This window comes from Limanda limanda, chromosome 3 (genome assembly GCF_963576545.1).
Source record: "Limanda limanda chromosome 3, fLimLim1.1, whole genome shotgun sequence".
Taxonomy (NCBI): Eukaryota; Metazoa; Chordata; class Actinopteri; order Pleuronectiformes; family Pleuronectidae; genus Limanda; species Limanda limanda.
The window spans coordinates 33,213,424-33,224,424 of NC_083638.1; the positions used below are offsets into that span (position 1 = coordinate 33,213,424).

General features: G+C 38.3%; 2 protein-coding genes across 2 annotated transcripts; one reads left to right on the top strand and one right to left on the bottom strand.

The window, feature by feature from the left end:
* Nucleotides 1-68: 68 nt before the first annotated feature.
* Nucleotides 69-2,603, top strand: fadd (Fas (tnfrsf6)-associated via death domain). Its single transcript, XM_061068112.1, has 2 exons — nt 69-414; nt 1,778-2,603. Exons 1-2 carry the CDS (start codon nt 93-95, stop codon nt 2,050-2,052), a joined length of 597 nt encoding a protein of 198 aa, XP_060924095.1. The 5' UTR covers nt 69-92; the 3' UTR covers nt 2,053-2,603.
* A 167-nt stretch (nt 2,604-2,770) lies between these two features.
* Nucleotides 2,771-8,477, bottom strand: LOC132998457 (high choriolytic enzyme 1-like). The gene is made up of 9 exons (XM_061068113.1): nt 8,470-8,477; nt 7,965-8,046; nt 6,879-6,954; nt 6,385-6,540; nt 5,431-5,551; nt 4,706-4,884; nt 3,916-3,997; nt 3,555-3,679; nt 2,771-2,886 (listed from the first exon to the last, which is right to left on the bottom strand). Coding segments are annotated over exons 2-9 (801 nt in total). The 5' UTR covers nt 8,025-8,046; nt 8,470-8,477; the 3' UTR covers nt 2,771-2,884.
* Nucleotides 8,478-11,001: the final 2,524 nt, after the last annotated feature.

Consider the following 11,001-nt stretch of genomic DNA (forward strand, 5'->3'; position numbering starts at 1 on the left):
GGGGCGAAATTACCGTAAATCAGGCAAAGTAACAAACACACGGAAGTGAAAGTACAAGTGAAGTGTTTCCTAGTTCAGAAAGGACAGGTCCGATGTTCAGTCTGTGTGAAAGAATGAGCTCTTTACAATTTAACGCTGTTTTACTTGAGATTTCAAACCACCTTCCCAGTGACGAGCTGGAGAAAATGAAATTTCTGTGTCGAGAGAAGATCGGGAAAAAAGATATGGAGAAGATCAACAGTGGAATAAAACTATTTCAGTTTCTGACAGAGAGAGGGGAGCTGGGAGCCGGTAAAACAGAGGCTTTGTCCGATGTACTCAAACAAATTCATCGACACGATCTCGCAGACAAATTAACCTCGTTTGAAAGCCTGTGTGTAAACACTGAGAGTGAACCGGACCAGGGGGAGAAAGGTAAGGAAACTCAATCTCGTCCCAACTATAAACTCTCTCTTGGTCTTGATCTCTCGCTCTCAACTTTGTCAAGCCAGCCTCCGCTTGATATTTCAACGCGAGTTTTTTTGTGGCCAAACAGCCCGGAATTTAACACTGGCAATATCCAACTGTATATGAGATATACTTCACTGGACTGTGATCCGTCATTAGAGACTTGTCGCTCTCAAGCCATAGTTTCGTGCTTTTGGGCCGCTCCCACAGCCACGCCGTCAAAACGGGCGTCAAAACTCCAGCGGAGACTTGCTTAGTGATCTGGGGACACTTTCCAGCAAGTTCCGCTTCGGCAGTTGCTGCTGCTGCTGTGTTAGCTCTGACAGAAACGTATTTTTTGCACAAATGTAATATAGTTTACATATGCCTTCATATGAATAGGTATTACTTTATGATTGGTATTTGTCTATTTCCAACTTCAAAAAATGCTCAGGTCTACTTCACATTAAGTTAGTTACATATAGGAAATGATGATGATGATTATTATAATGCAAGTGCAGGGGTGATTGCTCTTAAGTTTTGTGGATGAACATAAAAGCATTTATTTTTTACATGTAAGGCTACTTGAAGATATGAAGAATAAGCATCCCACAAGTTACAGAGGCCACATGGTAGGGTTTTAAGAAATGCAGAAGTCAACTCCTAAGACTTTCAATCTTTAGGAACTCTGCAAATTTTAGTCCCTCAGTACAACTATACCTTATTAAATGTTGACTAAGTAATCTGAACCTAATAGTCAAAAAGAGACTAAAAAAGAATTGGCAGCAGGGGTGGTGAAAGATAAAACATGATATCCAATCTGTAGTGTATATTAAAAATCCAACAATATATAATATGGACCAACTTTGTTTATTTGTGTTCAGACAACAGAGAATTGCAGAGGTGCACATTGACCAGCTGGACTGCAACGTACAATTGTTGTCATTATTGATTAATTATTTACTATTATTTTAACACTGGGGCTACCACTTTTTTTTATATCTCTCAATAAGCTCTAAACTAATTTACATTGTTGACTGGAACTAAGAGGATTTTATATAAACATGACATAGTATCTTAATGTTTTTAAATAAGTATGATAGCTTCCTGATCTGCTTGAAACAGCTCACTCTAAGACCTGCATTTTACTCCTCATTTCGCGAAAGGAAGATGGACATGTCCTTTCTTACTTTTGTCATGTTCTATTCTCAATTATCCTTGTTGCCCTGAGGAGGTGTTTGAATAGTTAGGTTTTTCTATTATGGTTTGTACAAATATGCGTTGAAGTTAATTGTTTCCCAAAAGTATAAAACATTTTTCTCTTAACCCATTCTTTCTCCTCCTCCTTCAGCCAAACTGGACATTGCCACGGAGGTGATCGCAGAAAACCTAGGAAGGAATTGGCGTAAACTGGGCCGCAAACTGGGTTTGAATGATGTCAAGTTGGAGTCCATAGGCAGGAGGTATCCCACAGAACTGGAAGAGACAGTAGTAGAGATGCTGAAGGAGTGGAGAAAGAGTCGAGGAGCCGAGGCCCGAACAAAGCAGCTGATAGAAGCCCTGAGGGCGTGTCAGTACAACCTGACTGCTGATAAAGTTGAGGACAAACTGGCAGCCCAAGAATAGTCCAATCGAACAGATGAGATTGAGAAAAACTCTGTGAAAATGAAATGTACTACTATAGCTATATATTAAATTATGATTGTTGAGATGAATCAATTGACTTTCTGAATGTCATAAAATGTATAACAATAGTTTTTTTTATGTCTGACAATTTCCTTTTATGTTATATAAAATGCAAATTGCATCTACATGTGGGATGACATTTTCAGATTTAATGTGACCACTGCCATTATTAGAAGAGCAAGAATGATTACAGTTTCCTGCAATTGTAAAAGAGGACTGAACTGGTGTTCTAAACTTTTCAAGAGGAAAAGCTGAAGGACAGTCCTATTTGATACAGACTCCACTATAAAAAGGCTGTACTTTTATGTGCAGTAACATCACTTAAAGGTCCTGTTATAAAGCAGGGGTAGAGAGTATTATTAATATCAAATCAGTACATGTTGTGTACTGGGGGAAATCAACTTATTTGCTTTCAGTCAGAGGCTTGGATCATAAGATAAATACGACTCACATCTGTCTGTCTGTTAATTAAAGAATACAGCAATGGTGAAGTGCTATTTTTCCTGAATCATAGACAAGATGCAACTGTTTGAAATGTGTGAGGTTTTGAAAGTCTGGCGGATTTTGTAATTGTTGGACAGAGCAAGGCTAACTGCCTTCACTTCTCCAGAATCTTTAATGTTTAAATGCTTAACCAAGTCAGTGAACATTTATGATCTGAAGTCTGCAAGTTTATTGTTACATAACCACTCAAACTTCCATCTGCCCAAAGCACTCATTGCTTCATCTGCTTTGATGTCATCAAGGCAGCAGGTCAAAGGTCACATGCAGTTTCTGCAAAGTAAATACATGTTATTAGGTAAACGTTTTGGAAGGGATGTGCAAAAGTGGGACTGATACATTTTTGTGTATATGAATATTCTAGTTATGTTGACTTTAACGGTTCAATTGATTATGTCTGTTTTAAAATACTCAAGCCTATCCTGTAATCATTGCTGCTGTTTATTTACAGGCTTTGGAGATCCCTTCTTTATGTTTTCAGTTGAAGTAATGGGCGGTTAATCTTTCAGGCCTATGTAGAGCTCCAACAGCCTGATTTAGACAAATCAAGAAATTCAATTGTAAAGTTATTGTACTTTTAGTCCAATCTTGCCTGTGTGTCCCTTTTAAACACAAAGATTCCTGGATTCTACCTACTAGCTGCTACAGGGTTTTGTTTCTTCATCTGAAACATAAAGTGTATCGATGCTGATGCTCTCTGCCTTGTCTAGCAAAGACAGTGTAATATAAACTGACTTCTGCGCCAAAAAGACTGTGACTTTAGAAGATTCCCACATAGTTTACATGAAATCCAGACTGCTTAAGCCTATCTGATAGATATGCCTACATTGTACGTGCATTTTTCATATCGTAAGGGTGGACAAGTTATAACAACAAGCATAAACTTTACTGTGGCATAACTGTAAATTGTCTTTGATCCAGCTAAACGATAGAACACTTACAACACTCATACAGCCTGTTCAGTCGGTCAATGTCATAGCGACTCATCTGGGAGGCCTGGCCAAAGGATACATTGCTGTCGGGAATGGGAACCATAGTGGGACGGTTGTTCTTGGAGAAGGCGTACCTGGAGAATCATAGATAACACAATGTAAGTTCATTTATTTTGTAAAGAACAATCACTGATAAGTCTGGTGATTTTTTATTATTTTGGGTGCAGTTTTGCATTGTCACTGCTGTCAATGATTAATAGCTCCTTGTGCAGAAAAGTCCATACAGACAGAGGAGGTTTACAGGGGAAATTACAGAAAAAATTTAATATACCAAATAAAGTTAATGATACAAACATAAAACTATTCATACCTCTCATATTGCATGACAGAGTTGTAGTCGTAAGGAGTTCCCTGGTTTAGAGTGTCAATCTTATCAAAGTTGTACGCCATGCCTGCAGGGATAATAGGAAATGTGTCGAATCACATACATATACGGCGATTTTGAGCAGCTCAATAGATACTCAGCAGTTTTTCAATGTGTGTAAAATATACTGTAAACTCAAAGTTACGAGGGAATTGCAGTTTAATGGTAAATGGTTTGCATTTATACAATACATTTCTGCCATTCACACACACATATTCTTTACAGTGGCTCTAAAAACCAGCCAAAATAACTAAAGCGCCACCACATTGTTTCCAGGCATTGAGTTATTTTGTGTGTGTGGAAAAAAAGCTGTTTAAAGCCTTAAGTGTGTCCAGAGGGAGCTGCTTGAAGTCTGAAAATTGTCCTCAATTAATGTCAGTTGATTCAAGGCTTGGTGGGGCTGAAGACTGAAAGTACAAAGCAGTAGCCTTTAGTGTCAAGATAGAAACAATTGGGGCGTCCAGACTCCTCATCTCTGCTGTAGGCTACAGGCACCAGCCACTACATGCATAACACACCCAAATCTCAGGCATTTAAAAAAGTCAGTAGACATATCCTTCATCTCTTAAATGTTATACTTTTTTACTGCTTGACATTCACATAACAAAATGGTTTTCAGAATGTTTTCTCCAATTAGTCAAGTATAACTCAAACAATGCTCATATATCTCTGCCTCTTGGACTACTTCTTAGTCTATACAAGTCAAAACCTATAGTTTATAGTAAAAATGCCTTACCATCAACAATGTTTTCCCAGTGCACCTTAATGTAGCTGTCTCTGTCAGAGCGAGTCTGTTCATGGTTGAAGCCGAGGGCGTGGAGCAGCTCATGCTGGACAGTGCTGTGGTACAGACAACCCTGACGACTCAGCGACACAGTCTGACCACCACCTTGACGACCTACGTACGAGTAGCAGCTGTGGAAACATAAACATAATCGTAAAAGATATTATACTTATATAATGTAATAAAATCTCCTTATTGGAAAGATGTAGCAAATATCAGTTAGTATCTATTGCTGGTCCAAGGTTAATTAGTCATCTAAAAGCTTGACCTTTCTAATTAATTAAAAGTTAGTAAAAGGGAGGACTGAGATGAAAGACAGAAACTTCAAGACAGATGTTATGTCACACATCTTTTAAGGATGTGAATTGTTGAAGCAAATACAAAAACTCATTGAAACCCTGCATGGATGACTAAGACTTGATGAAACAGCTGTCAGAGCTGTTTGATTCCTCACATTTACGTGCATGATAAAAATACAAAGCAGATTTGAAAAGCAGAATGTTTAGGACCTTGAGAGCAGAATGAGTGATTAAACATTTGAAACCACTCACAGGAATAGTAAGAACAGATATAAGTAGAAGTTATTAAGCAATTAACGGGACACGATTTTGGAAAATCTATTTTTTTTTAACTTTAAACCTTGTTGTTATGTAGTGAACCCCGAGCCCGAGCCTTACCCGTTCCTGGACTCAATGCTCAGCCACTCATGATCCCCGTTCTGGTAGGGTCTGAAACGGATGCAGGAAACTGAAGAAAAGGACTCCAGTCCACGAATGATGATAGCCTGCTCACGGGAGGCTGGTGGGATGGCAGGTTGAGAAGATCTGTAACAGTGTAGCTAGTCTCCCCCTTTCCACAGCAATGCATCAGTGACCCATCATCAGCTCTGGTTTATACAATCAGCCTGGGTGGCACTGAACCCTGGATGCATTGATTTAGCCTCTGCAAAATAGTATCTGAAGGGGGGCTTGATTTAGTGGAACATTTGGAATATGGGAAGCGATCACTTTCATTAATCCACTTTGAAAATTTTGACTGTGTTTGTTTGAAATTTCAATAGGCCGAACCTTACCCTGAGCACCACACTGCCTCTGCTGACTAAACCTCTCTCCATGGGGCACCTGCTGCCATCTTTTCCCCCTGTAAATCCTGCACATGCTCCCAGTCAACCACCAGAAAACGTGATTCTTCAGACCAGCCTATCCATTGCTCTATGGTTTACTGCAAATGTTTATCTATAAGCCTTGGACGCCAGTCCCCCTGTCACTGGTTCAGTGACGTCCTTCCTTGGACACACAGGAGCTGTTGATCTGGAGATGCTCTGGAGCCTCTGACCCAGCCATCTAACACTCACGTTATGGCCCTTGTCAGAGATTCAGATTGTTTTGTTTGCCTATTTTTTACTTCTTCTACCACATAAACCTCAAGAACTGACTTTTTGTTTGCTGCCAAATACATCCCACCACCTGACATATGTAGTTGTTATGGGATAATCAGTTATTCAGTTTAGCTGTTGATGGTTTTGATGTTGTAGCCAGTTGGTGTTAATGCTAATTATACATTTCACTCACTCAAATAAGTGAGTAAACAGTGTCTGTTCATATAAAAATAATACAAATATTGATGCTTACAGTAGTGATTGGTAATGTAGAAAGGGATGTAGACCTTCCCATCACTCCACTTTTGCCAAAGGCAGCCCCTAGCGGTGCAGGGGTCAGCGTTTCTGTCAGCCTCAGACTTGATAGCAATGTCTCCTCCGATCAGGGTGGGCTCATCAAAGTCAGGGGCTACAAAACGAACAAAGGGTTTGGAGGTGAATTTGACGTACATACAGAATAACATATAGAATTCTTTGTTTCACTATTTTATTTTGTCAGACGGAATGTCCTTTAAACTTTTACAGGTCAATTGTGTCTCTTCCTGTTTGTAGATCTTATTTGAAATTAATCAAAAGACGCAGTCAGATTTTTCATTATATTCTGTATAAGGTTTTAATCACACAATAAAATATGGTGATAGCATTGCTTTATGTGTTTGTCTTCAATATAACGACTATGGCATGTTGAAATGCTGACCAGGGGACTGAACAGAATCACAAGTTAAGTTTATGGAAAGCTGTGCTCACTGCGGTTTCTGTTGGCTCTCTCCAGCAGTTCACCGACAGACAACTCCCTGGATGTGTCCTCCTCCATGGTAGCAACCTCTGCACAACACATTTTATGGGATATTGTATGAACTGTACACATCATAATTTAAATTCATGATATATAAAATATGAAATATGAGCAACTTACCATCCTGTGTTTGTCGAGAAAGACATGAAAAAGAAGAGCAAAATGTTGCAGAAGTATATTCACAAAAGCAGAATTTAACATAAGCTATCCTAAAGTGGTTGAAACATCTTGATATTGCTTTGGTGACAATTCATGAAAATACAGCCATGTCATATAGGAATGTGAAACAGTTTTGGCTAAACATATGTATACATTATAGTAATCTTTCATAAATTGAACTTGATAAAAAACAAACAATATTAACATTGAAATAGATAAATATACATTTTTTCATAATAATGTCATGCCTTTTTGCATGTGATGTACAACAAAAATGCTCCAGAGTTAGTGTGCAATCTTTGGTACTTTCAGAGAAACAAGAATTTTTGTAATAAGTTTGTAACCATTTGGGATCTTACAAAGTCAATGCTTTTAATACTCATAGTAATAACTATTAAACCCTAACATGAAACCCAATATACTAATGTACACAATGGACATGCTGACAACACTTTAATAACCAAGGAAATTTGTTAGCAGAAATGCTACTCTCCAAATGTTCTAAATTATTCTAAATACAATGTCCAATTTCCTCACACTACTACATTTACATTAAGCAGTAATACATACCCAGTAATTACCCTATCATCCCATAACTTTACATGTTGTTTCTTGTTTGCATGTACAAATTGGTACGTACTGTACTGATAAATTGTTTGTGCATAATGTTACCAAAGCTACTTCTTATTAATGAAAGATACATTTTTTCTCTCTCTCTCTCTCTTTAGACAGTTAAAAATAGTTTTGAACTTTTGTCGACTTGGATTTCAGACAGTCTATGAAAATCGACTCCTAGCTTAATGTATCCTAAGATACTGATTTTGTCTCTGACAAATGTGATATGTTGGTGAGATGAGGTGATTTGTGATGTCTTGTACCTCAGCCGAGGAGGAGGACACTAGCAGCAAGGCCAAAAGAGACCAAGAGAAAACCAACATGGCTACAACAGACCTATGATAACTACACAGAAAAAGGAGGGAGAAGATAAAGAGGGCGATACAGTCAAAATAAAATCAAATCTACAACAGAGAAGTAAAATAAAAACAAAAATATTTTTGATAAAAAACAACAATCCAGGCTCTATTACTCGATATTAAGCTTTATATTTCTCATTAAAGCACAGGCACAGCTGTCAGGGGGCAGTGTCTTGCCCAAGAAAGTTTCTGCATGCGAAATGCAGGAGCCAGTTATCAAATCAGCTACTCTCCAACAAGTGAACATCTTGCTGTACCTCCTGAGTCACAGCAATCCATACACAGGTTCTCTTTATGCACACTTCTAACAAAAAAACATACAAAATAATATCCTGAAATATTTTCTGGTAATTTGTGGTCCAGTATTTCAGTATAATGTGTACTGGTAAAGGAGGTGTGTGAGTCTTACCTGAGAACCTGAACAGACAATCAGTGTCCTACTGTCACAATCTGACAGTTTTTATACAGTTCAGGTAGGACAAATAAACATAATGTGCAAACACAGCAGCACCCCTTTATCACTGAAAATGGTTCTGTGTCCTTGTAACCTGTGTGAAACACTGCATCTGGTCTGCGAGCAGTGTGCACACATTACGGCCTTTCTCAGTACTCAGTACGCAAAAGTAGTTTTAAAAAAGTATTCTCTCTGCTGATTGCCATTCGGACACAGACTATTAGTGAGGTCCATCTCCGATGTTGGTGTTGAGATCTGTTCAACCAAAACATTTTGGCTGAGTATAATGTCAAGCTCCTCCAAAGTAAACTGTAAAAATCCTTCCTTTAACGGTGACAGTCTGGGTCTGAGTTGAAGGAGAACTGTCGTCTGAAGAGTCATCCCTAAGTAGCTCTAACCCTGTGTGTATAAAAGTGTGTACAAAAGATTTATGTTAACATGAAAATAAACAAAAAATGTAGGGGTGGACACACACCTTTCACCATGTGGTGCACATTATTTGTTCTTAAATTGGGCCTGTTGGTGGTTGTAGTTGGATTCATTTTCATTGGAAGAAAACCATGACATATCACAAATGCTTTACTTGGTATTTCTAAATTCAATTACATCTGATGTACATGTGTTTAAATGTGTTTTTCTCTTTTCTCAGCATACTGAGTTAATAAATCTAATAATTTTGAAAAGCAAGGTAATGTGTCTAATTTCTTTAATGTATATATTCATTTAAATATTTCGACTTTAAAATATGGAATCAGTCTTTAAAAAATATATTGAAAATATGTTAATAGTTTAGCAAAATGCAGAGACTCCCAAAAAATGTACCAAGGACACAACCTAAATGGCCTCATTTAAAGCTACAGGTGCTGAGGAGGAGTTTACACAACGCAATCACACATGGTGGGTCTATAAGACAAGATATAAAAGTGCATTAGAGCTTTTGTATTTTGTGCAATGCAATCATTTTTCTTCAATTTTTGTAGGGAAATCTGGATATTTGGAAATTAAAGACATTTATACAACAGTTTCTTGTGGCTCATGGGTCACACAAAAGCGGCTTGGACTAATAAATGTAAGTGTCCATCGTAACAATAGTACAATGAGGAAAACAGGAATATTTGCGTCAATGGCAATGATAACTGATACAATTGTATTCTTCCTTACTCTTGCTTAGGATTAAATGGGCGGCTGTGGCTGAGGTCATCAAACTAGAATGTTCAATCCCAGTTCTCTCAATCTGCATGCTGAAGTGTCCTTGGGGAAGATACTGAAACCTGAATTGCCCCTTATAGAAAAGGATACTGTATAATAGATCCACTGTATGAAAGTAAAAGTCTTTTGGTCACAGTGTCAAAAGAAGAAGAATTGGTAGACGATGAAGAGAAAAATGCTGAGGCATTTGCTGCGCTAATCCAGTTTCTAGATTTAAATAGTTTGTTGCTGGTGATGTGAGAAACAATGGCCAGAAAAGAACTAAAGCAGCATCCCCGAAAAACATCATGAAAGTGAGAGTGCAGCCACGATCGAGATGCCTTTTGGCAAGTTCAAGTGATGGTGAGTGCAGTGCGGGCAGTTAGCTTCAGATGTGGTCTAAGAGGACACAAAGGATAGGACCATGCACAAAAAGTGGTGAGCAGCAAGGGATATGCATTTCGGATGAGCGGCAGTGACACAGAGATCCCGCCAGACATTAGGTTGACAGGTCTGATGGTGAATACGAGGCAACTTATAATGAATATTGCAAGTTGGAGAAGTTCAATGACCAATTCCAGACCTCCACACTGCTTGGAGCTGGCTGATAGCACAAGGTGCAACAGAGCCACAGAGCCAAGAAGAGATGCAAAGGTTTGCTTAATCAAAAGCAGAGGACAAAGCCACAATACGATGCTGAGAGAGTTGTCGTACATCCTCTCATACCTGCAGGACATCTTCTCTGAGAAAGCACCTACTGCCTCTGGAGTGAGATCTTCAAACGAGGCAAAGATGGCCTGTCACTAAGCGAAGGTACAACATGTCACAATCATCAGTAATACAGGCATGAGATCCTGGGGCATTATAATAATGATGACATTCAGTTGTTGATGTCAGAGTTGTTGATGGTATGAATGGTAATTAAAGGTAAAACAGATAAACATGCACTACATTGCGAAGTGTGCACTCAAATTGATCCAAACTAGGAACAGGGAGTCTGATTTAAGAGCCTTAACAGCTCGAGAGTTGGTACTCAGATCAATTTATTTGTTTAAGCACAGAAAAATTAAATACATAGAAAAATGACAAATATAATATACCCTACAGTGGCCGGCAAAAACCCAGTGTTCTTATTTTGAAGCCTCTGCCTAAATATAGTAAAAAGTTCACAATATTAGACAACTTGACATGCAGAAATAACATTAAAACAATTATAGGTTATATTTCACTGATGACTATTCCAGTGCACTGTTTGTGTAGGCTACTTTATAAAAAAATATTATTTAATTGAGTAAAAGA

Bases quoted from the DNA above. Each gene is read 5' to 3' on its own strand.
- fadd (XM_061068112.1), top strand. From the start codon at position 93: ATGTTCAGTCTGTGTGAAAGAATGAGCTCTTTACAATTTAACGCTGTT. The intron at 415-1,777 runs GTAAGGAAACTC...CTCCTCCTTCAG, and splicing joins ACCGGACCAGGGGGAGAAAG to CCAAACTGGACATTGCCACG.
- LOC132998457 (XM_061068113.1), bottom strand. From the start codon at position 8,024: ATGTTGGTTTTCTCTTGGTCTCTTTTGGCCTTGCTGCTAGTGTCCTCC. The intron at 4,885-5,430 runs GTAAGGCTCGGG...ATGTTTCCACAG, and splicing joins AGCATTGAGTCCAGGAACGG to CTGCTACTCGTACGTAGGTC. The intron at 3,680-3,915 runs GTATGAATAGTT...ATGATTCTCCAG, and splicing joins TCTGTCATGCAATATGAGAG to GTACGCCTTCTCCAAGAACA.